The 26349-nt window shown below is 40.6% G+C and overlaps 1 protein-coding gene across 3 annotated transcripts in view; it reads right to left on the bottom strand.

Moving 5' to 3' along the window:
* Window positions 1-25785, bottom strand: part of VAV3 (vav guanine nucleotide exchange factor 3) — a 375496-nt gene extending 349711 nt beyond the window's left edge. For 2 of the 3 annotated variants that reach the window (XR_005215287.1, XM_037826497.1), the window contains exon 1: window positions 25160-25785. Coding sequence is in view for 2 of the 3 variants with exons in the window: in XM_037826497.1 (XP_037682425.1) it covers window positions 25160-25363 (204 nt within the window). In the remaining variant the exon portion in view is untranslated. The remainder of the gene's footprint in view (window positions 1-25159) is intronic. The other variant, XM_037826494.1, reaches the window with a different exon arrangement.
* Between the last annotated feature and the right edge of the window lie 564 nt (window positions 25786-26349).

The following is a 26349-nucleotide window of genomic DNA, read 5'->3' as shown; positions in this document are numbered from 1 at the left end:
AATCAGAACACATTTTTTTTCTTCAAACCAAACTTCATCTCTGCCTGCCAAATACCAAAATGTCATTTCCTTCCTACTGAACACTATGATTTCTCAAGGGCAAGAGCCATATTCTTGAACTTATAATGTTGGTATCCTCTATTATGTGGAATAAGTAGAAAGCATTCAACAAATGTATGTTAAATGCAAAATGAATAAGGAATACCCAATAATTTTTCATGGCTGTTCACCTCCCAATTACCATGCTGACACAATACTAAATAAAGTATGTATCATTGTCCTACATACAAATATTACAGCCCAGGGTCCTTCAAGTTCATCGTAAGATTTCCAGAGATAGACCCAACAACTTCATAAAAAGCTGAAAGACTCAGCTGAGTCTTAGAGTCCCAAACATTGATAAAATATAAGTAGGCCTTGTTTTAATATTCTTTAACTTTAAAGAAGTTTTAGAATGTAGTCCATTAGAATTCCTATCTTTTAGAACTTGGAATACATTCTCCCAAATAAATAAGGCTAAGACAGTCAAGGTCTTAGGCCAGCATCCAGCTGCCCTCCCCTTAAAAAAAAAAAAAAAAAAAAAAAAACTGAAAACAGAAAAGCAAAATCATTTTAGCTTCACCTCCCAGTTTTCAAACATCACAAGATGCACTTTGTCAGACCAGAGCATGTTTGCAGTCCTCTTGGCATGTCTACCATGGACCCTAGTACCAACCCCCAGGGGAGGTCAGGAAGGGTCCCTCTTAAGGCTGTAGCCATTCTGGACCCCTCAAATACGAACAGATGGAATGTAAAAAGTGAAAATGGGGAAACAATGAACCTAAAGAAGGACAGATATTGGAACTAGAAAAATGTGGCTAACCACCTTGCCAAGACTCTCTATCCTCGTCTTCAGGCACAGGGCAAGGGCAACCCTGTCAGGGAAAAAGCTGCCAGGGGATCATAAGGGACACAGGTGGGAGGCCCTGAGGGATCCAAGTCCTCTGAGAGGGGAGTACAGCAGGACACTGTAGCTAGGAAGGGGGCACTAATTCCCAGAGGACTGAAATACTGTTCCCTGTCGAAGCAAGAATGTAGATAAGGAAATGGGGAGGAACAGGAAAGAGAGAAGAGGAAGCAAGCGAGGAAGGCAGAAAAATTCCCACCACCTGAAGAGGTAAGTTCCAGCCTGGAGACATAAGTCAGAGAGTAAAACCATTTGGATGTGCCTGGTCCAGGAACTGGCTTTCCTTTATCTCATGTTTCCTGTTCTGGATAAGCCCAGAGGGTTGTATATTGTTATCTCACAGCGCTGAACCCATAACATACTCAAATATTTTCATGTCTCCAAGTAGATATGTAGCTCTCATTACCTCAAGGGTGCCCAATGCACTGGCATTTAGTAAGTACTTACAGAAGGAAAGAAAATGAAAAAGGAAGGTGTTTTGTTCTTTGGGTTAAAATGAGGTTCCTTTAGTATGCCAACTCTCAGCAAAACTTCAAGTGAAGTTGCATATTTTAGCATTGATTAGTCAAAATAAAATAGGCTGATTACCATTTAATCAGCCACCTCTCAAAATAAAAAATAAAATAAAACAGGGAAGGGGATGTATGGGTAGTTTTGGCTCAATTTATTGTTTTTATAAGGACTTATACCCACCACATTACACCACATATACATTTTAATTATAAATGAGCACATTCATTCTTCCTGGAAAGCCTTTCCTCCCAGACACAATCGCCTGCATCTTTCATGCTTCAAGACTTGGCTTAAATGTCCCCACCATGGTGACACCACAAGAATGCTCCTTCACCTCTGAGCCTCAAATCTTCAAACGTTGTGAACATAAGAGGGTTCAATAAATAATATTGCTCCTCTCCATCTGAATTTAGAACCAACTGAGAGGTAAAAGCATGAGTCAGAGAGAGAGAGATTACAGTGTCAGTTTTTTTTCTTACAAGATATATTTGGGGACAGGGCTTAGGAGCATGGCCAAATGAGCTGGCTAATATCTCTCCTACAATTGAAGACCACCCCTGAGGGGGCAGAGTCTGCTCCATAGCTTACCTCAATGACAGAAAGTGCCCTCTCTGCAGGCAAGCAGCTCCTAAAGAGAGGCCCAGAAGGGGCAAAGTCACACAAGTCCAAGTCCTGCTTGGATCACAAGTTAGATAAGTTGCTCCTCTTCTCTTGAAGAATAAATAAGGGGTAAAGAAAATCAAGGAATGTTACTCTAATGGAAGTGTCTCCTTATGCCCTATGGGACATAAATATTCTCCCTAACAATCTCTTAAACTGGTTTTTCTGACCAATTAAACCTCTGGGACCAGGGTACGGCTGCCCCTCAAGAGAGGAAAGACCAGCCCTGTTCCCCCTTTGATGAGGCTCTTTCCAATACTGGAGCTGAAATCTACTCCTTATCCTCTTTCCCATTCCCAACTATGCCCCCACATGTTGTTCATCATGGGTCATCAGGCTTCTGCAGTGAAATTAAGTCATACTACTAAGATAACTACCAAAGTAAAATGCAATGAGTAGAGAGGTCCCAAATTTCACTATAATCCTTCCAGTCTGAATTTCCCAGTGAGACCATTAAATCCAAAAACTAAATCCCCTGACAAGTTAAAAAGTCCAAAAATATTAAATTCCACAAGAATTAAATTCTGGACTCAAATTATCTTGCATTATATATACAAACTCTGTCTTAGTCTGAGTTTCTCAGATAGTAGAGCTCAAGACAAAAGCTTGCCTGCAGGTACACAGCCTGGCAAATGACCCTATGGGGCAGGAGTAAGGAAATTGGGATGGAAGGAAGGCCATCGCTATTGGTGACTGGTGTTTAAGACCACCCAATCTTCTGAGGAACCTGATAAAGTGTGCCTCAGAACTGTCCTCCCAGGAGAAAAGGGTGAAGAATTTATCCCACCATTCCCATCCCCCATTGACCAAAGGCAGCCAGCCCCCTGGAGTTGACTTTCCAAACTTCCCAGTTGCACACAAGTGTCCAGCAGGTTCCCACATATCAGAGAGTCAAAGAAGCCCAGAGTAGAAACAAAGCTATAGGGGGTGGCCCCAGGCAAGGCTTCTACAGGTTCACCTGCAAATTTCAAGGGGGCCTTCATGGAACCAGTTGCCATAGCTACAGTGAAAGTAAGAGGCAGAGCAAAAAGGATTTTGAAGTGGTACACAAAAGGTATCCAATACAAAGTCCAAGATACTAAAGGTCAGATTTCTTATTCAATCCCAGCTGAAGGACTTCTTGACACCTGGATAGAGTTGCAGAATTTGTTGTTGTTGTTGCTGCTGCAGTTTATTTTTTTTTATTTTAAACCACTTCAAGCTGTAATTGAGAGACCCTGGTTGCTTCAGGGCCTCACACATTGATTCGGCTGGTCTCAAGTCTTTCGGATGCCCCACCTTTAAAGCACCTAAAGAGCTGCAAGGAAACACAAGGTTATCACTGGCCCCACACCTTCAAATTTAAAAGAAAAGCCTATCCTCAGGCATTGAAGCAGCTACCCCAAGCAAAACAGAAACCCTAAAACCCAGCACTTGGCATAATCCGGACCCACGTTACCGCTTCCAAAGAAAACAGGAGAAACTCCAGTGACTCTGAGGGATGGACAGTCAACAGAGAGGAGCACAATCCTCTTGGTTCCAGCCATGCAGCATGCAATTACAGATACTGTGACAATTTTCCAAAGCTTAAAACTCAACTAGGAGAAATCTCCAAGAAGAGGTGAATTTTGGCTGTATACATTTGTAAACCTAAGCATAGGGTCTTCTCTTTCAAAGAATGGCATTTGAGAGACAACTGCCTTCTTTCAAAAGTTTTGCACTAGTGGCAGCCCCAGCCCCCTCAGGTCCTGCTTATGGAAGCTCTTTTTTCCCAACTTGCACAATGAAAATTTCTTAACTTCCAGTTTCTCTTTAAGCCTCATGTTTCTGGCCCCCAAGGTCTGAATTAAATGTGGGCTCTGCCTAGAAAAGTCATCGTCTCCACAATCTTTAATAAGCAGGAATTTTTGGTCTTGGACCACAGCTTCAGTTGCAATCGCCTTTTGCTGTGTAATTGCTTCAGGCTGTGAAAACTGCTTCCTGAGGAAGACCATCTCTTGGTCTGCACATTTCTTCTAACTGAACTTCAGCAGACTCCAAGGCTGCCTGTGTTGTTCTTGAAGTCCACATCTCTGGAGGCTTGTGAGGGCCTGGAACTCTGTACAGGCACCTCAAGACACTAGCATTCCCTTGTGTTTTAACAGTCAGGTCCTCAGTACCTTTTTTTTAAGCCCTCCCAAAAGCATCCATGTTCCTCACATACAATTTTTTTCTGTTGATCCCATTATTCTTTTTGCAAGACTCAGAGCCTCTCCCCTTCCTTTCTCTTCCACTTGAGAGCTAGCATCATTGAGTAAAAATAAGGGGCTTCCTTCCTGTCACTTTCTCTTTCACTTCCAGCCCCAGATATTTATTTTTCTGACATATGTCCTCTACGTTTTATCTCATAAAAGTCTCCCATGTGAGAGAGATGAAATTTAAAGTTCTGAGTATGACAAAATAATGCACTCATTGTTTAAAGCCAACCTTGTTAACCTTTACTTCTTGAGTTAGATAACACTAGCCAAGAATTCACTCCCATCAGGCCACCCTAACAGGCCTGAGTGCCATCTATTATTACCTTGCTTGGCTCCCCCATAATGCGCCTCATATTTCCCAGTGTCTTCCTTCACAGTCCTAACCCCATAAATAATCTGGTTATGCTCCTTCAGGGCACAGTGGATTCCTGTTTGCCCAATCACAGTAGCTTTTGTCACCTTGAAACTCAGTAAACTCATAACTATTTTATGCTGGTTATCTCCAAGCTTTCTCTCTCAAATGCAAATTTTCTGTAACCACTTCACATTGACATCCCAGGGTCACTACCACTAACCCAGTGAAACATATTTATTCATATTATAAAAAGGCACCCCCTCAGGGCAGATGTCAACCCTGGCCAGGCCCCACAGTTTAGGGTCAAGACAGCTGGTTGCATTTCAAGTTCCGCTCCCAAGCCTTGGCCAGAAATCTTTGTGTGGTGCACAAAATGCACAACCATGCCCAGCCCAGAACAAATTAAGTGGCAGTTTCCAACTGTTCTTACTTCAAACTTCAGCTGAGTTTTAAAGAGGGACTTAGCAATACTCTCTGGATTCTGGTGAAATCTTTTCAAAATTTGCCCGACTTTTTCTTTATTCGATTCTTCAGGCACATCACCTTTTCTCATTAGTAATCATTAGAGTGAATCTCCTTTCTTTGTATATTTGTCCCTTGTGTATCTGCCCTACAATCTCATTTTTCTCATTTCTCTCGTAAGATGTATGCCTTTCTCCTAACTTAATCTTTTCCCTCTACCACTGCTCCTTTTCTGATAAAACCAAAGTGTATTTTTCAAACCACTCTTAGTTCCTCCTTGATTTCTGAAGAAAACCTGATCTCTAGAATCTTCAGTGTTCCAAGTACGGGCCTTTTAAATTGTCTTTTTAACATTTGGATTTGCAATAATCTCACTGTATTTTGTCTGTTTCAACCCAAGACTATAGCATTTACTTTAAAATAAGGACCCCCATTTCTTTTTATTTTCTTATTAATAAAATCTATCACTCTTCTATAGATGAAACCACAGTTTTATGACCTAATGGTCACCACATCTGTAATTAACAAGTCCAGAACAAACAAACTCGGGTTTCAGTGTGGAAGAACTTCTGGTAGAGCGTTAGTGTCAGGCTGCTCTGCCCCTGGGCAATAATAGCTCAGCTTCTTCCAGGATTTGTCTTTGAGACCTGCCCATCTGCAGAGAGGATGTTCTCTGGTTGGCTGAGGTCCATTTGTTGTATGGTGGGTGGTCCATTAAGATGTTGTAGATAAACTACAAAATTGCAGAACCTTAGCCCCTCCAGGGCCTTCCTTTGGCCTGAAATGTAGTTAACTGAAAGTGGCAAAGGCAATTTATCACTTCCTATCTATGCCTTATACAATTTGGGCTTTTGGAACTTTGTTGTTTTTGTAGCTTAAAAGTTCTGGGGCATGTGGATTTGACTGAAACACCATAAAAGCAGCAAATGCTATTCTACTCCCTAAATAACTAAAAAGATCTAACCCTTTCCTCATTCTCACCAGCAACACCAGGCCAAGATGCACCACAAAACAAGAAGTATAAATTCGCCTCAGCCAAACCCACAAGGCCCAGACAGCCCCACTTGCTAGGGCCAGTACATCCTGCATTTGCTGAGACCTAAAGACCCATCACAAGCAGCTGTGCCTGGTTAAGACAACCGCTTGTCTATGAACTAGGCTGCCATGAGTTCCACAGTTCCCCACAGTCAAAATCCCACATGGCTCATGTCCACTAAAACTAGAGACCCAAAGATTAGCTCTTTGGGCTACACTGGAAATGCCAATCATTCCAGGTACATTCTACTCCCCAAATTCTATTTTGTTAGAGAGTTTAAGGGGTTCTTAAATAATAAATACTCCTCTTCTCCCACTGAGCGGGAAAGTAAATGAGCAACAGATACAGAAATCAGATAAATACGTGGGCTTTTATTCATAAAAGCTTATATTGGAAAATGTGGTTTAGTATTCAGGCTCTCAAAAACACTGCAGGCCTCCACTTTGAAGACAGCACCTGCTCTTTTTAGCTGACCATATAAACAGTAGATCAGAAAACACATCCTCTTTGCAGGTAAGTAGATCTCAAGAAGAAGAAGCTGAGCTACATCTATCCAAGTATCATTCCAATACTTTTAACAGAAGCTCCACAGGGAAGCATGAAGTGTGGGAAGAGATACATCTCTCTTATAACTACATATTACACTGAGCTACAGTTGTTTGTGTTTCTATCTTCCCTATGAGACTCTTACTCCTTCAACACCTAGCCAGAGCCGTGTATATAGTACCTGCTCGAAAAAATGTTGGATGAAGGAATAAAAGAATGAACTCTACTCTGGTCATTTTGAACATGCAAAAGTTAATGGTGTAATATAAAATAGTATGAACTTCTGGGAAATGCAAACCAAAACAGCTGGAGGTCTCAAACAAAAGGAAATGTAACAGGCATAATCTAATCTCTTAGGAATGTTCATTTCATCATTAAATTCTTCTGCTATTTGGTTCAAGAGGATTCTCTGCCCAGCATCCTGGATGGTTCAGGTAATGCCATTATACATCTTAGATGAAGAATGTTGGCTAAGGTGAAAAACTGCCTGATACACAACTTAACTATACTTGCTAAAAGTATGTTTCCCATTTGCACTCCTCTCCTCATACTTGCCCTCATTAAAATGAAAGATTATATAAGAAAGTAGGCAAGATCATATTTAAGTACAAGATCCATTTGAGTTTTTAAAAGGTTCTTGAGAAACACCTACATATTTAATTTTGCAAAGCAATTTGAAATCACAAAGGTTTTTAACAAAACAAATTATACCTAAAATTCCTTTTCTCTCTTTTACTGCTGATAATAATAACATCTATTGTGTATTTAGTTATTTATACACTGCTAAGGTATTTATTGAGCATTATGTGCTGGGCATTGTGCTGGTGCCTAGCAAATCAGTAATGAATAAAATCTAACTGGTCCCTGCTATCAGGAAGTTTAGGTCTAATAGGAAATCAGCCATTAAACAAATATTTTCAAACACAGTGAGTTCTATAAAAGGGGAATTTGAAACCTAGAAACAAAAATTAAAACAGCAAGTTCTGAGCCCAGAGGAAAAAGACAGAGTAACTAATTCTGTGAAGGGAAAAATGCCCCAATAGGGCTGCAGCAGAATGAGCAAGAGGGAGGGGAACAGTGGCTGGTGAAGACGGCAAGGCCAGATCACCAAGGGCCTTACTGAGGATTTTAGACTACATCCTAAGAGCACAGGGAAGCAGTCTAAGGGCTTTAAAGGGGTCATGTGATCATATTTGTGTCTATTTGTTTGTTTTTTAATTATTGAAGATGCAGTTTGGAGAATAGATTGCCATGTGGTAGAAGATGCCCAAGGAGACCAATTAGGTAGCAGTGGCCCAAGTGACGGCAGAGAAGCACTGATGTATTCAAGACAGACAAGTAGGAGTTTCAGCAATAAGCACCCTGAACCATCTAAACACTTGACAGATATGATGAAGTAGCTATTTTTATCTCATTTTACAGATGAGAAAATATATTTAGAGAGGTCACATAATTTGCTCAAAGTCATTCAGCAAAAAAGTGACTGAGATTTGAATCATATCTAAATATCAAAGACCCTGTTTTTAGCCAAGACTTTGGGCTCTGGTTCTTTTTTGTCAATTAGAACATCCGGCGGTATGTTAACTGGAACTGTTAAACTGTTTACAACTTTTGACCTAGAAATCCTTTGGAAAATAAAGCTGAAGGATATAATCCAAAGTGGGGAATAATTTGTACAAAGACATTTACAGTCATGCTATTTATGAAAGAGAAGAACTGGAAATAGCCCAAGTGACTGATTACATAAACAGGAAGCATATTAAAAGGTGGACAATTCACCACTTTCACATCGATGTACTACTCCATTCTCATCACTTGCTATGTGATCTTGAGAAAATTATCCTCTTACAAAATTCAGTTTCTTCCGCTGTAATAATTGTATTCTTTACTGAATTTCTCAATTACCTTGGGGAAGAAGCATCAACACTACTTAATAGTATTAGCTGAAGGACTGTTATAGCCACTGTCTTATTAGCAGCTTACAATGTGTGAAACTCTGAGCTAGGGAATTGCCATATATTATCTCATCTAACCCTCACAACAAGCCTGCAGGATAGACAATGTTGTCCTAAAGAGGCAGCTAAGAGAACACAGAGGTGAAAGAGCTGCCCTAAATCATACGGCTAGTTAGTAGCAGAGCCAAGATTTGAACTCTAAAGCCTTTTCACTGTACCATGCTGATCCCTGGTTATCACAGAGAAAATGGAAGCTCTGAGAAATTGGGCAAATAGAGGCTCAGAGATGACAAAAGCTACTTAGTGACAGAGCCAGTATTTGAATGCAGGTCTCCCGATTCTGGGTAGAGTGTTGTTTTGGTCTTTTGTTTTAACTAAGATGCTGATTCCCTATAATTAAGGGAACCACCCACAGTCCCTCAACCAGTAGGGTATGATTGCACCCAATTCTGTCTGATGCTAAAGTCCATTTTCTTTCAATATATCTTGCTGCCTTCCACTGCAGAGTATTAATTATATTTTTGGATCCTGTGATTATGATGAAGGACACAATGAAATATTGCATTCCTGACCAAACAATATTAAGGCTAATGTTAAGGATTCATTAAACAGTCATTCATTAAACAATTCCCCTGTCTATTCATGGGAACTCTCCTTCTGTGCCAGGCAACACATAAAGTTGAAAAACAAATGGCTCCCAGTTTCATGGAACACACAACACAGAAGAAATAACTTAGAAGGACACCAAAACATACATGAGTACACATATTCTCAGGAATACAGGGCACACTTTGTAATCTGACTTAAAATAGCAAAACCTCAGCTCTCTTAGGAACAGATTAATTCAGGATAGAAAGTTTCTGGATAGCTGAGAATTTACTCCTTTGAAGCATCAAATCTTTGATTTCACAATTTTCTTTATTTAATAGTTTTTCAATGCTTTGTCAATTCTCCCAGGATACTCTGAGCTCCAAAGTCTGAGACCTTGTACTCCTCCTCTCACTGATTCTTCTGTTATACTGATTCCAAAAGGAAAAACAAAAAGTTCATGAGAGAGAATCAGGTCTTTGTAATAAGTACTTCACATGAGAAACTCTAAAAAAAGCACTTTCCAGTATTCCTTAAAATATATAGATTAACATAATTTAAGCTTCTCTTGAGAACCCAGACCATTAGTATTCTGTGATGAGAAAAGTCATGAGATTTAATTCAGGAAACCTGGACCTGACCGGTCTGACCTTTGACAAATTATTGCACATATTGTAGGCCACAGATTGCTCATTTTCAAAACCAAGATGCTGAGCTAGAATAATCTCTAGGGACTTTTACAGCTACAAAATCCTGTAACTCTTATGAAAAATGAAATCAGTTACTAGAATGACCCATTCAAATAGGGCCATTCAATGTCTCGTGTAGTATGCAAAGTAGTTTGGCTACATTCCGTGAATCCTCGATTCACATGATTTTGAGTTCTTGAGTCCATGATATATAGTTTTTACTATTTACACTTGTAGCTATCCCTCTTTCCCATTCTAACTTATAACCTGTAATCTCCTTGGACTTAGGAAAATAGGCTTGATGAAAAGGAATGGGACCTACATTGAGTATCTTCTAGTGCCAAATATAGAAATAGACACATAGCATACATTACTTAATTTAATCCTTCTAACACTGAAAAATAAGTATTATCATCTCTGTTTTATAAATGAAAACCCAAGATCAGAGTGGTTAAGTTGCCCAAGATTATAAGTAGCATTGCTAGAACTCAAAGCCAAGTTGATGTTCAAAGTCCATGTGCTTTCTACAACACCATGCTGCCACATAAACTTAATTAGAATAGTGAGTGTGGTGGTGGTTTGAAGCTGTTATGTACCCCATAAAAGGCCATGTTCTTTGAATCCATTCTTATGGGTGCACACCTATTTTGGGGAGGACTTTGGGTTAGGTTATTTCAATTGGCATGTGACCCAGCCCATTCAAGGTGGTTCTTAATCCTTTTACTGAAGTCCTTTACAAGAGGATAAAAGACAGAGAAACATGCAGAGAAGTTTGGAGAGAAAAAACCCCTAGAGGAGCTGAGACAAAGCTACTGAAGCCAGAAGCTGAAAGCAATGAAATCCAGGAGAGAAGGACCAGCAAATTGGCCACCCATGTGCCTTCCCATATGGAAGAGGTGTCCCAGATGCCAGCAGCCTTTCTTCAGAGATACGTTAATTTGGACATTTTCATGGCCCTAGAATTGTAACTTGTAAGTGACTAAATCCCCACTGCTAAAAGCAAGTCCACTTCTGGTATATCACATTTCAGCAGCTTTAGCAACAACCTGAAACTATACATTAAAAGTCCTTATGCTTGAAGTCAGAATCCAGGGAACTCTCTAATGATTAGAAATGAATTTTATTGCATTTACATGGAATTTAAGAAAACTATTTTTGTTTCTTTTTCTGTACAGAGGGGGAGACTTTTTTGTTTTTGTTTTTTTTTAAGTGTATTTGTTTTGTTTACCTTATTTTCTGGGGTTTAGGAAATTGCAAAATAGGAAAGGAAGGGTGCCAAATAGCCCAGTGTTATCTAGCTAGATGACATTTTAATTTATATGCATCATTGGAACTCACGAATTATTTATTAAATGTAGAAGGAAAAGAATTACATACTTTACCAAAGTAAGCATAGAAAAATCCTATTAAATTACTTTATCTTTTTTCATCACTTTTCTCTTAACTAAGTCATTAGACAGAATTAGATATTTTAAAAAATTCAAAATCCAGGAAGGATTTAGCTACCAGAGCCACCCTATAAATACTCTCAAGCATCCAGCTTCACATTTTAGAATCTACAAGGACGAAACCAATATTAATAACAATTATGTCAAGTTCTTTCGTTAAACAATATCTTTGGTTGCAGTGTTAGTGCCCATTCTGAGCTCCAGAGCTCTCACTTCATGCTTCCCCCTCACTGAAAAGGAATTTATATATTCTCCTGATTCCCAAAGTACAGCTTATGGGCAAACACAAGGCCCCATTTTCAAATACTCTGAATCATAAATAACCTGAACTCAAGCATTTCTTGAGTGAATGATTATGACCTAAACTTACTAACTTCCTTTAGCCAACAAATGCTTCTTTATATCTGAAGGTCAAGTGCCAACGAACAAACTAACCTTTTGCAGAATCGATATTTTAGAATATCAATAAGTGAATTTAGAGTCACTTTCCCTGCCAGGCATTGCATATATGATTGAGAAAGTTGCACTAAAAGCATACTAACATTACAAAAAAAAAAAAAAAGCTTGCAAAAATAAGCAGATGCTGTGAGCTGGTTGCAAGAGCAGACATGCAGCCCTCAGTGCTGCTGGGAGCTGAAAAGCGTGACTTGAGAGCTTTTAGTGCTTAAGTGGATGCTCATTCAAGCACACCACTTGGCTCCGGAGACCACAAACTAAACAAGCACCTACAGTATATAATGTGCAACTTCCTCAGAGTCCAAAGTTTTCATAGCCCCCTGGCCCTCTCTGGGACTCTAATTTATTCAGCATTCCCTTAAAGAACCAAAACTCTCTGTTGGGAGTCAGAGGGCAAAAGAGTATGTACAAACATAACTTGTAAAGTTTGGAATAGTTGTTACTTCTATTAACAGTTATAATGGTCATCAGAGTGGGGAGCAGAACGGGAGGGACAGAGACAAGTCAAAACTCAGGAGTACTGGGTGGTAAATTACAATGCCCAGGTGAATGCAGGTGAATGTACAGGGTCTGGGAGGAGAGCTGGGGACTCAGGGGGATTGGGATATAAAAGGCTGGAATATGACTGGGGAATGAGAGGAAGCCAAGAGGGTGACATAAAGTGGTGCAAATTGGTAAATAAAAGCAGTATTAAGCTGCAGTGAAGCTGTACAGCATCAACAGGTTGGTGAGCAAGGCACACCTGGTTTGCTGACTTCTCCAACCGCTCTCTTCAGTCTAAAGCAAGAGCAGAAAAGCCCTTGGAGAAGGATGCTCCAAGGCTGGGATAACTGGCCCATCTGATAGACAGGTGAAGGGGACTTGAGTGCAAGTGAAAAGGCTGATCATTAATTCAAACAGGTGTATACAGTCAAGAACGAATGCACCAGTCAAGTTGGAGACATCAATCAGCTAAACAGCACAAGGGAGATAGAGAAGAGTCAGGAAGTCTGAGGAAATGAGAGTGGTGGCAATTCAGGAGGTTAGAGGAAGAGATAGAGAGCTGGCCCCCATCTTTTGGCACCTTACTTTAAATTGCGCATTATGCATTTGACTCGATAGCTTCTCTTCTCCCACAACTTTTAAGATATTCAAGAGAAGAGGCCATCATCGGATGCTCTGGCCCACAAGCCAAAGATATGTGTATACTTTAAATGTCTACTGCCAAATGCACACAGCACAGCCAGATTCTGGAACTAATATTATGAAAGATATTTCATCATTGCTCAGAATAACTGCCTTGTTGAGGACATCATTGAGTTATGAATGTCTCAGCACATTTTTCATCTTACACACTCTCTCTCCATCCAGATTTCCTTCTCAAATCTTCTGCATTCTTACAAAAGCTAACTGTAAGGTAAGCTTTCTCCCAGCTCCCCAAAAGCAGATACTCCATATGATTCATCATCTTTATGCCTTCAGCATACGGTACACAGGAGGTACTAGACAAACGTCTACAGAACAGAGAAATTCCTTGAGCCATGCACAAAACCAAATCCATTTTGTGACATTAATGTCATACCTTACACGTCAACAAAATTGACAATGCATCCAAAACTGCATTTCTCACCTACCAAACATTTTCCAGGCCTAGTCAATGTTAACTCAAGTGGTCCCTGTCCCACACTCCTCTTTTATAAGGGCCTGTCTGCAGTAAAATTCATGCTGTGTAGACTAAAAGCAACATAGGGCCAGGGATTGAGTCTTATTTACCTTTGAAACCCCAGCATCTACTACAAAGCCTGATATTTAGTAGACAACTTGATGATTTAATTAATCAATTAATTCATAACCACAAATTCCCACAAAAACTGAACCAAACAGAAAGCATGAAATTACCAAAAAGGAGCTATGAAATTACCAAAAGCTGATAATCCACAAACTAGATCATCAGACTTTAAAGTACCTGATATCTGGTTTTATTATTTAATTTTAGTTGTTGCTATTTTAAATACAGTGAATTTCAATGCAAAATAATACAATGCCATTTTGCATTTGCAGAGCATGCCTTGCTTTTTCCAAGCACCTTCCCAGTCATTCCCTCATGTAATTCACCAACTATCAGCTGAGTTAGGGAGCAGGAATGGGAAATGTCACTGAATTTAGAATTAGGGCAAATGGACTCAAGTCCTGTCTTCACCATTTCCTGTCTGTGTGACCTTGAGAAAAGCCCTTTAGCCAGTGCACATCCTAATTTCCTCATCTGTGGGTGTGGATAAAATCTGTCATTTCTGCTTCATAGACTTATGAGGATCAAGGAGGTGGGGGGAGGTAGAAGAAAATAAAGTTTATTGAACACCTACTATGCACCAGGAATCTTACATACATCATTTCATTTAGTTTTCACTACTTTCCTGCAAAGTAGGTTTTATTATTTCTTGCTCTTCCAGATGAGGAACCGAGACTCAACAATGGAAGTAACTCTCCCAAGGTCAGAACTGTAACAGTGGCAGAGATGGGATTCAAGCTTTTCTGCCTGGTTTCAAAATCTCTTCATGAAACCATAATGCCTCCCAAGTGAGATCTAAATATGTGAAAAAAATTCACTTGCCCTTTAGCATATGATTACATTTACAAATATTTACTGTATATACAAGTTTACATCTATATACAAGTATATACATATACTGTATACACTGTATATATAAGTATACATGCTGTAAGTATGACAAACAGTATGTTCCTCCTTTCACTGAGGAAAGCAGAGGCATAGAGAAGCAGGTGCTTACTAAGGTCACAGTCTGTCAGAGACAGAGCTGGGATGAGAACCCAGGTCTTCTGACTCCTGGCCTGAAGCCTTTTGTTATATCATGCTGCCCATCCCCCTTTTCCAGGAAAAGGTTCCAGGCATTAGTGGACATAGAGAGGCATGATGCCTGTTTATTCAGACCAGCTGTTGCAGATCTATTCTAAGACAGGCACTTTGAAAATCATGGGAGGTATCATGTATCATTAAATATTCGATATTAATTGACCCTTTAGAGAACTCCCATGTGAACATGTAGCATATGTTGCTGGCTTCCTGTTAAGCAAGCAACTCAAAAGTTGACTACACTTCTTGCAACACAGATTTTGAAAGCACATTCAGACAGCTGCACAAAATACAATTCTAACATAATGTTCAATGGAAACCAGGAGTAGCTACTTCTTTGCTGTTCATGGTTCTGCCCATTAAAAGCTCGAGATTGGGGAAAGGCAGAACGTGAACTTGTGACTGACCTTAGCACCATGCAGAGCCTATGTTAGCAGGAAAAAAAAAGTGGGATATAATAACCTAAATAGTAGCTAATAATAGGTGTCTGTGAATTTATAGGAAAAACGGTTATAATATGGGGAGTTGTCGGGAAGGCGACCAATTTCCAAGCATGCCGTTTAAACAGCCATATTCCTGCATCCAAGGAAGTGAAGGCACTCTCGGGGGCTCTAGAGTGGAACATGAAACAAGGTGTGGAAGCCAGCCATAAGGAGGTATGGTATCAAAAGGCCAAAATGGACGAGCTACACCCACTTTCTCCTTTTCTTATCAACCTTTCCTTAGTTTCTCTGTTTTCCATTCCTTTATCATATATCTATCAAAGTTCTACCTACCCCATTTGACAATGAATAGTGTGATAAATGTGTATAAAATCATCCAGTTTATACATTCAATACCCTGAACCAAAATTATAACTCAATATCTGACTAGTATGAAGGGGTTGTTAACAATAGCCACAAGGCTAATCAGGGAACATTTCTCCAAAGGAACAGCACAACAGTACAGAGAGAAAAATAAAGTAAATTCATTGTGGTTCACATCCAGATGTGCCAGTTCACTTATAATGTCACTGGTCACATTTCTCAGTTTTAAGACCTCAATATTCCTGACTGGGTCTGAAACAACCAAGCTGTTCTTTTAAAGCCATAATAAGAATAAGTTTATCTTTATAGTGCCAATACCTGAAATTTTCCTGTTTGATCCATTTTCAAAGTGAATCTTTTCTCTGAAATTAATCAAGGTAACCTGAGTCATCAACCAAATAAATAAGCACAAGGTTACAGGGTCAAAGGATATAATCTGCTTAGATTTTATTTTATTTTAGATTTTATTATTTTAAAAATAAAATAAACAACAACAAAACCATCCTCATGCTAAAAGCTCATTTTTAAAAACAAGGATAAGTACCTGGTTCAAGATGGGAAATGAGAAGCAATTTAGCAGAGAAGTTAAAGCTTTGACCTCAAGCAAACCAAGATTCCTAACTTGGCTCCACCACTAACTAGTTGTTACTGCAAGTTACTGAACTTCTCTTAACCTCAGAGAAGCTCATGTCTATCACATGGGATAAGAAATAGTGCCTGCCTTATCTTGTCATTGTGACCATCCAATGAGATAATGCACTCTGCCTTAAATTTCTGCAGAAGCAGTCAAGAGAGTGGTAATAAAAACTTAACATTGCTTGAGCATTTGTTTTGTGCCAGTCACAGGGCTACTTAATTCATTTAGTTCTCACAACAACCCTACAAAATAGGTTCTTTTATTATCTGTATTTAGGGATGAGGAAACTGAAGAACAGATCAGTGAAATCAGTTTCAGGAAGTCACCCAGCTGGTAAATGTTGGACTCATGTTATCTGCAAATATCTTTAAGACCACTTAATGAACAGGCATTTCATTTTTGTTTTTTAATGACGTAGACAGTGCTGGGTACATCTTATTTTAAAAATTCATGTATAGCTGAAAATGTAGTAAACAAAAACTCACCATTTTCAGTCATCAAACATTCAAAGAATGCCTGTTACTGGGAGTCTCTGTGTCAATGTCTAGAGATACATACAAATGAACAGCCTATCCCAGCCTCAGGCAGATTGTGGCCTGGAAGGGAGATAGATAAGTACAGAAAAACTCACAACAGTGCAAGGAATGCTACATTCCATCTTTGAAGACCATGCAATGTGGTCAGCCACACCAGAGGGAGGACTCAGAGGGCCCTCATTTGAACCCAGCCTTTTAGCAGACAAATGAGAAAGGGCATTTCAAGCAAAGAAAAGGGCATATGCAATATTACAGGAAAATCTGACAGCATAGTTCACTCTGGCAGAAAACCAGAAGCATGGAATGGAGGGGGGTTTTAAGAGATAAAATAAGACCAAATCATGGGTCCTTGCATGCTTACTAAGGAGTCTGGATTTTATCTCATTTGGAACCATTAAACAGTTATAACCATTAAACAGATTGAACCCTGCCACTCAAGTTAAATCCTAGGAGCCCTTTAGTCACTCTCCGTCATACCCAATGTTCATCAGCAAGTCTTGTGGCTTTACCTTGAGAATATATATTGAATCAGATGAAGGAAATATGGGCACATGTGCATGCAAATAGGAAAGATCCAGGAGAGCACGGGCAGAAGAGCTGAAGGAAAACTGGCTTGTGACAGCAGCATTAAAAATTCATCCATAGAGGGGATAAGGCAACGTCTATGAACCCAAATGCAGGAAGGTGGGAGCTTGAGGAAGTTCTCCTCTGATTTTGTCTATTTTCTCAGTGGAATAGGTGGTAAGTTCACCAGTTGAGAGAAAGAATGGAGGAGGAGGCAATGGAGGTTTGATAAAACAAGCAAAGTATCAAATAATCCTCTGGGAGAATGTAGGACAGTTCTCAAGTATTTTGGTTTCAGGATCCTTTTATCCTCTTAAAAAATTATTGAGAACTCCAACAGTTTTTGTTAATGGAGACTGTATCTATCAGTATTTACCATATTAGAATTTAAAACTCAGATATCTTTACAACAAGACTATACAAGCACACATTCCACTGGCCATCACAGCAGTAATACCAGCAATGTCATGTAACCTTTGGAATACTCACTGTATAATTGCGAGAAAATGAAAGTGAAAAAGGCAATATGTCTTAGTATTATTATGAAAATAGTTTTGACCTTGTGGACTGCCTAAAAGCCTCTCAGGGACTCCAAGAGTCCCTACACCATACTTGAAAAACCTCTAGTCTAGAGAAATGCAATCAGATGATTGGGCAGCCTAAAGTACCCACTTGAGGTCAGGGATCATGAATTTAAAGTGAGAGCAGTCAGTGTGATGTGGGTTTTTCTCCACTTAAGTTCAGCAGCTAAGTTGCAGGCAGAGAGCAAGTAGAGTTGGATTTAACCAGGGCTGTAGTTTACCCAAATGGGTCTGACAAATCAACGAAAGGGCAAGGGAGTAATTATAATATCTATGGGTATTTACGCTAGGTAAGGAAAGAAGTGAAGACCTGAAGGCAGTAGAGAAGTGGTGGGAACCAATGAATTCAAAATATTGTTGAATTTCAGGTATTAGAAGTATAAGCTATAAAGTAAGGGATAGCTAGAGAGTGTATGATTGACTGAGAATATGAAGGTAGCAGGTAATTACTCCAAATTCAACATCCAAAACTGAATGTCCTCTTTCCCTCCAAAATTTGCTCCCCTCTATTTTTCCCTCGTCACCAAAGCTCATCCTAGATACTTTTCACTGTCATTGCATCTAAAGAGGTTCCGAAGTCCTGTCCATTCCAACTCTTAATTGCCTCTTTAATCCTTTTGTTCCTCTCTATCCCTCTACTCCTGTCCTTTCTTTGCCTTGCTTTCACTGGCCTTGCCATCTCTTGCCTAAACTACAGCAGTAGTCTTACCCCTGTCCAGTCTTGTCCCCTCCAATTCATCCTTCACTCCACTGAGAATGGCCTTTCTACAATGAAGTCTGATCACGTGCCTCTCATTCATCCTTCTAGCCAATCATTCATGAAGTCACTGTAGGAATGGAGGCAAAGGTGTCAAATGGGCAGATCTAAGCTGTTAATAGGAATTTGAGATTCATCAAGGTATGAAAGGTAGATAAAACAATGGATGTCATGAGATGAGATAGGGAAGAAGATAGGAAAAGACAACTAAGGAAAAAACCCTAAAAATAACTTTTAAGGAATGTTTTGATGAACAGAGGCTAGCAAAAGAAACCAAGAAGGAATAGTAAGAGATGTAAGAGAACAGGGGAGTATGATAGGGTGAGATTTAAGGGAAAAGAAAATTTTAGGAGGAGAATGGTCTATAATGTCAATTGCCACAGAGAATTAAAAGAAAAAGAAAAAAAAAAGGGTTCCTTGTATTTGAAAATTAAGAAATCCATAGTGATCTATACTGGATCAACCCTATTTGCATTACAAACATGATTCAATTTTCCCCATCTAAAAAAAAAGAAAAAAAGACTCTAATTTTTCCTCACCCTGGCAGCCATGGGTTTGTATCTCCCAAATAAAGTTTCAGCATTTCAGATCTTTGCCCGAGGCTCTGGTTTCTAGAAAGCACAGGTTAAACCAGCAAGTATGCACACAGAACAAATGATAATGATGCTTTAACTACTTTACTTGAGAAGATTCTGAACAGCATGGAGCTTAAAATTATGCTAATAGATATCCAAAAGAATAATCTAACAAATTGCAAAGTGGCTACTGACTTTTGAGAGGAAAGATCAATTAATGACATTATTCTAAAATGAATGACTAAAAAGGTAACTGGCACACCACTCCTTTTTGACAGTGACTGCTTTCCCCCACTCCCTTGGTATAAACTACTCATCTGTACCCACCACACCTTCTTTGGGGGACAAGGAGTGAAATCATGTATTGGAATGTACACTTGAATGCTAAAACTAATATCATCACAGTATTTTAAAGGACTGTATGCTTACGTATGGCAGAAATCAAGTTTTCTTTGCTTAATTAAAAAGAAAAAGTAGTTACAGCATCAAAAACCAATGGATGTCAGTAGCTTAGAAGGAAATCCTAGGGACAATGGTGGTACATTCTTTTAGAAATGCAACATCAGTAACCGTTGATGTTCAAAGGACAGTATTATGTGAAAAAACATGGAAATCAGTGACTTTGAGTAGAAATGGGATTCAGAAGAGTTGCACTCTGAATGAAAAGAAGTTTAAGAAATACATTAAATATTTCACTTATTTATATAAATACATATTTATCACATATTTTTCATACATACGTATATACAAGAGTGGCATATGATAAAACTTATGTCTATGATAAAGTGAGCTTTTAATAAATGTCAAATAAAAAGTCTACATGATAAAAAAAAAAAAAAGCTTCTCTTTACCTCTTTTCTCCTACTAGCCATTGCCCTACTTTTCTGCTTTCCTTATAGCAAAGTTACTCCCAAAGAGATGTCTCTACTTGCTAGCTTGATCCTTTCCTCTCATTCTCTCTTGAACTTTCTCCCATTGACTTTCATTCACCACATCACTAAATCTTCATTTCAGGGTCACAAGGAACTTTATTGCTCCACATGATATTAAACTTCTCAGTCCTCATTTCACTTGATCTGTCAGCAGCATTTGACACAGCTGATCACTCCTTCTCCTGGAAACACTTTATTCACTCACTTGGTTTCCTGGACCTACACTCTGCCGGTTTTCCTCCTACCTCACTGGCCATTCCCTCTTAACTCCTTTACAGGTTCTCCTCATCTCTCCACCCTTGAAACAAGGCAGACCCCAGGGCTCTCTTCTTAGTCCTCCTCCCTTGGTAATCTAACTCCCTTGGTAATCTAGGTGACTCATGATTTTAAATGTCATCTATACCTTGATGACTCCAAAATTTACATCTGCATCTTTGACTTCTCCAGCTCCCTGCTCAGCATCTCCATCCAGATGTCTACTGGGCATTCCCAACATAACTAGCTTCATATCTTCCTCCCCATCTCCCCACACATGTCCCTATGCTATTCTTCCTCCAATCTTCTCCATCTTGGTAAAAGGCAACTCCATTATTCCAACTTCCAGGTCAAAAATCCTGGAGTCTTTCTTGGTTCCTCCCATTTTATACCTCACGTGATTCCATTAATAAATCCCAGTTGCCTCTACTTTCAAAATACATTCAGAGTTCAACTGTTTCTCACCGTCTGCCGTATGTTCACCCTGGTCAAAGCCATCATCATCTATCTCTTGCCTGAATGGCTGTATTAGCTTTACTGCTTCCATCCTTGCTGCTGTACAGTCTACTCTCAACACAGTAGCCAAAGCAACCCTATTGAAAAGATAAGGCAGATCAAGACACTCCTTTGTTCAAAACCCTTTGCTGACTCCCAAGTTCTTTTAGAGTGAAAGCCAAAGTCCTTACAATGGTTCACACATCCTAAAAATCTAGCTCCCATTTTCTCTGACCGCATCCTTACTACTCTTTCCCACACTTACTCTCCTCCATCCAAACCAGCCTTTTTGCTGATGCTCTAGTATGCCGGGCATCAGGCATTCCCTCGGACTGGAATACTCTTTTCTCAAACATCCACATTCCCTTATTCCCTCACTCCTCTCAGTTTTCTGCTCAGTTGTCACACCCTCAGAGAAGCCTTTCTTGACCAGTCTTAGTAAAATGGCATCACCATTTTCTCTAGTCCCTTACACGCTTCAAATCTCTTCATCACACATATATTATATGGTCATTTATCTGTCTATTGTCCATCTCCCCCACTGGAATGTAGGCCCGTGAGAGCAGAGACTTTGTTTAGTTTGTTTATTGCTCCACGCCAGTGTCTAAAACAGTGCACACGCTGGAAGCACATAAACATCTGTTGAAGGAATCCTTGAAGACTGAATAGATTCATTTTAAGACAATCAGAAGTCTACCTATATTGTATTCATTGGTCAGTAAACTCATCAAATATATTTCCCTCACCTCAAGACATAATATAGAACAAAATTTAAAATTTAAAAATCACAAGACTAAGATAATCTCATCAATGGCAAATCTATAATTGGTCATAGGGGAATGACAACATTCACAGAGACCTCCCCCCCCCAACCCAGTAAAAATGACAATGAGCCATAACCAATGCCCTTCCCCAATGCACCCTCTGTTTCAATCATCACAGGTAAATTCTTCTCCTCTAGAAGCATTTATTTGCTTTGTGTCCTGTATAGAATGCTGTTTGAATGAAAAGTAAGTCTGTGTAATACATATAGACACCAAACTTCTTAGGTTTTTCACTGAGCATCTGGATTTTATTGAACTTTATTTTTTATAATAAAGGAATCATTAAACATGTAACTGTGATTAGTGTTTACCTCTTTAACCCATTATAAATAAAACCAAATAAAATCTAACTCAAGTTAAAAGAAAAAAAGCCATCAATTGGACACCATGCATTCATTTTTTAACTGAAAAGATGGTCACCTTACCAAGATGGCAACAACAAAATGCACCTAATGCTCACAGCCAGGAATAACAAAAGGTATGCAAACTGGGATCTCATTTATATTTCTAGTTTGAAGGATAACCAGTTAACTTATTAAGAATCCAATATTTGAACCTATAATTGAGCAATATAGGTGGAAGGTTTTTTGTTTGTTTGTTTTTGTTTTTTTTAGTTCAAACAAAGCAGACAGCTAACAAATAGAGAATGGAAGAAGATCCCATTCCTTGGAGATAAACACTCAAAAAACCCAGTTATTTTATAGCCTCTTTCAGGAAAATAAAAACTACAAGCAATAAGCAAAATATCAATAAACTAAACTTTCCTTTGTCAACATCTGTCCATAATGGTCTCAAAATGCCACAAAACTTTGAGGTGAGCACTTCTAGGTATTCCCTGCCTTAGGAAATCAGGTGCCATAAGGAAATTAATAGTTTCAACAGAACTTCCATCAGATGGACAGACTGACTTAGACACAGCAAAAAGCCACAAGGACAAGTAACATTTCTAACTTCAGAAGAACTAATTCTGCTGAGACACTTTGGGACTTACTAGGTTACTAGGTATTGCACTGTACGGTATGAATAGAGCAGATGGAGTAGGAGCTCTACAACCAGAAGCAGCTAGTACCTTTCCCTAGAAACATGTATTAGTAGTTAGAGGCAGAAATATGTAGGAATGTCAGCTCTGAGGAACATGCAGACATTTGCAATTGTTTTAAAATTTGGTTGTAATCTATTACTTTTAATATGACAATATCAGAAAAAAATGTTTTAAGTAATTTTGCTAATAGTGAACATTTATTAAGTGTATACTAAGTGCCAGGCACTGTGGGCATGTTAAATATATCAACTTGCTTCATGAAACAATTTAGTAAGTTTCATTTAAGGATTTAATGATAACCTGTGCAACACAAACTCACCTGTTCAGCATTCAGCTGTCAGTAACCTTACCTCTTTGAACTGTGGACAAGAACCAAGAAGCAAGCAAAAATAAACATCACCATACTCAGGTACTGGCCTTCCTGCATTCATTTTTGGGAGATGCCCTCACTCGTAGGACATTTATGTGGAAAGTGCGCTGAACTGGGAATCAGAAAGCCCAAGACTCAGCATACTTGAGAACTGAAAAGCACAACAGACTCAGGAAGGTCATTTAGTTGTACTATTTACCTCACTGTAAGCTTGTGGTTTATCTGATAGCACAGTATAATAATTCCTTGAGGGCAAGGATCCTGTTATGTTCATTGCAATAGCCTCGGAACAGAACAGAGCTCTCAGAACATCAGATGTGCTCAATTTTCATTAATGATGCTTGTAATGACAATCCTTAGTGATCAAAAAGATCAAATTGCATCTAATATATTCTCTTCTAAGAGGAAAAGAGAAAAAACACTTTCAAAAAGAATTTCATCCACCATTAACATTCAAATAAAGGTTTGAGGGTTTTATAAAAAAGGGAACCCATCAACTGTCCAGAAAACTTGATTATTGAGAACAACTTATTCCCTGAGGGTTTCAGGAAGCTGAAGTTTCAGGAAATGCACACAGCATTGCACTCTCTGCTGGGAGGCCAAGGCGTACTGACCCAGGGCTGTCTCCTGAGGATTTCAGCAAGGTGGAGAATGGGGATCTGGGGGTTGGATAACCAACTATAGTACCCACATAGAACTCTGATCAAGACAGTATAAAGGAAATGGGATATCAAGGGTTAGGACAACTCTGAAGGGGGTCCACAGAGTTAGCAATCAGCGCCAAGGTTTATGGGAGTGTCTGAAATAGTTTACCACGCTCTTTATATACATACAACTCTCACCAATTACATGCCTATTCTTTCTTAGGGACTGACTGTCAATCAGCAGGTTGAAGACAGAGGGGCAAGGGATAGCCTCAGAATTTGAGACTGTGATGAAATACTGACACAGAGAACATGAGACTACTGTGTGTGCTCTAACTTTAAATACATAATTATTAAATCATATCAAGTCAGTTCATTCTTAAAAGACACTGCTCTTGTTGCTAAGTAGCTGAGGCTCTGTATTATACAGGCTTCCACCTAAATGTGTCACGGAAGGGACTCTTTCCTCTTCCTTTTAAGTCAAAAGTGTTTTTTACATTGTGAAAGAGAAAACAGAGGTGCTGAATATTCTTCAACATCTTTCTGCACTAAAACTTTCCGACAGGGCCAACAAACTATTATTCACACCGAGTCGTGACTTTTGAACTGACTCTAGGGTGCACATAGCCCTCCGGGGTTGCAATTTTTTTTAACCCTCAAAGGTTAAGGCAAGGTTCTAGCCACAGGGGTTAAGCCGCATCACACCACCTGAGCACAGAGCACTGAATGAAGGAAAGCAGAATCTCAAGCTAAACTTCTGGTTTCCTGTAGCTGATGAGAGGCTGGACTCGCTCCTTCTCACATGGCTTAAGAACTGTAAACACAACCAAACCAGCTGGCCACAAGCTCAGGAGGCCTTTGGGGGGAGCCGCTGGGTTCAGCTCCCTCTTCCTCCTCCCTTTTGACCAGTGTCATTCCTGTGCAGATAACGGTACCGGAACGCGTTCCACTTCCTAGAGTTCTCGTTTATGTCATGGTTCCTCTTTCAAGAAAACATGGGGACATGAACAGACTAAAAGCAGAATTATCCCATCGTCTCGTTTCATCCTTCTCTATTGTTATTACAGAGAAGCTGGATCAAATTCCCTTTGCCGTCCTCCAATCACCACCGCCACCAAAAAGTAGGTGAAGGGCACCCGAAGACAACTTTTCTCCCCCCACCTCACAGAGAGCCTTCACGAAATCCTCACACCATCTCCGGACGCAGAGCTTTAGCATTCGGTTAAAGAGCTAAACCATTTCTAGCTAAGGTATAAAAAGCCGAAGTGATCCCCAAAGCAGAGGGCTGGGAGGCAAGGCAAGCTGTGCATACCTAGATGTTTGCATTTACACAAAGAAATTAGCCGGATGACTAATGGGACATGCCTGCTGGAGGCGGGGGCACGGTGGGGACTGTGGGCGCCGGTGCCGGCCTCCTCACCTGGGACATCTGCGGCCTCAGGTTGATCTCCTTCAGGTTGATGGAGTGCGCCCGGAGGTTGTTGAGCAACTGGCAGAGCAGGACTCCATCGCGAAGGGTCTGCGCCAAGTCGAACACCTGCGCCGAGTCCCAGGTCACCCGGTGGTTGGCTGGCAGCACCTTGCAGTGGATGAGCCACTGCGCGCACTGCTTCCACGGCTCCATACCCGACGGCTCCTGGACGCGGCCGGGCCGGGGCAGAAGGCGAGGATGCCGGGACAGGCGACTAGGATGCCGCCGCCGCCGCCGCCGTTCCTCCGCGCCCCGCCGACGCCAAGCGCGGCCGGCTCCTTTGCCGCGAGGGTTTGAGAGAGCAGGCGCCGCGGCGGGCCGGTTGGGGGCTCAGCGCAGACCTCAGCTCGGGTCCCGGCCCGGTTCCGCCGCGGCCCGGGAGCAACTGCAGGGAGGCGCGCGCGCTCCCTCCGTGCGCCCCGGCCGGCTCCGCGGCGGCAGCGGCCGCGCACAGGCTTCCGACTCGGGAGCCGGCGCCCGGCGACTGAGCATGCCCAGCGCGCCCCGCCGCTCTCGCTGCCGTCTGCGAGGTCCCCAGAGGCGCGGATGCGAGCGTGCCAGAGGACACTGGCTTGGGGTCTGTGAGCGAGTGCGGGGGATGGAGGGAGAGAGAGAAGGAAGGAGAAAGGAGGACTGGTGGAGCGAGGGGAGGTGGCGACAAAGGGGATCCCAGCGCCACCGCCCACCCATGAACCCCTAGGTTTGCGGAGCTTGCACAACTCCAGGCGTCCATGGATTTTTCTCTCTGGGCGGATTCCCGGGTTTGGGGAGAGTGTGGTCGAGCCTGTGGGGAACCCCTAAACAGTGAGCGCAATTAAAAAAAAAAAAAAAAAAAAAAAAAAAAACAAGTCTTCCGGGACCGAGGGATTCATTGGAGCGCCCCTATCTCCCAGAAAAATGAAGACAAGGCATAGAGCATCTTGAGAAAACAGGACTAAAAGTTCTGATATCGTCGTCCCCTCTCACCCATTCCCATTCAGTCCCCTAAATTTTCTCCTACATACAATTCTTTAGTCTCTTCCCCCAAGTTAGTTGCTCGCAAGGATGTTTTTACACCTTAAAAGTGTGTGAGAAGCTTACAGTCTACCCCGAGTCTATTTGGACTCGAGGGGTTTTTCAGTTAGAAACGGTTTCCCTCT

Source organism: Choloepus didactylus, chromosome 2 (genome assembly GCF_015220235.1).
Source record: "Choloepus didactylus isolate mChoDid1 chromosome 2, mChoDid1.pri, whole genome shotgun sequence".
NCBI lineage: Eukaryota > Metazoa > Chordata > Mammalia > Pilosa > Megalonychidae > Choloepus > Choloepus didactylus.
Note: the sequence above shows the minus strand (reverse complement) of the source record. Positions and strands in the feature narration are given on the sequence as shown.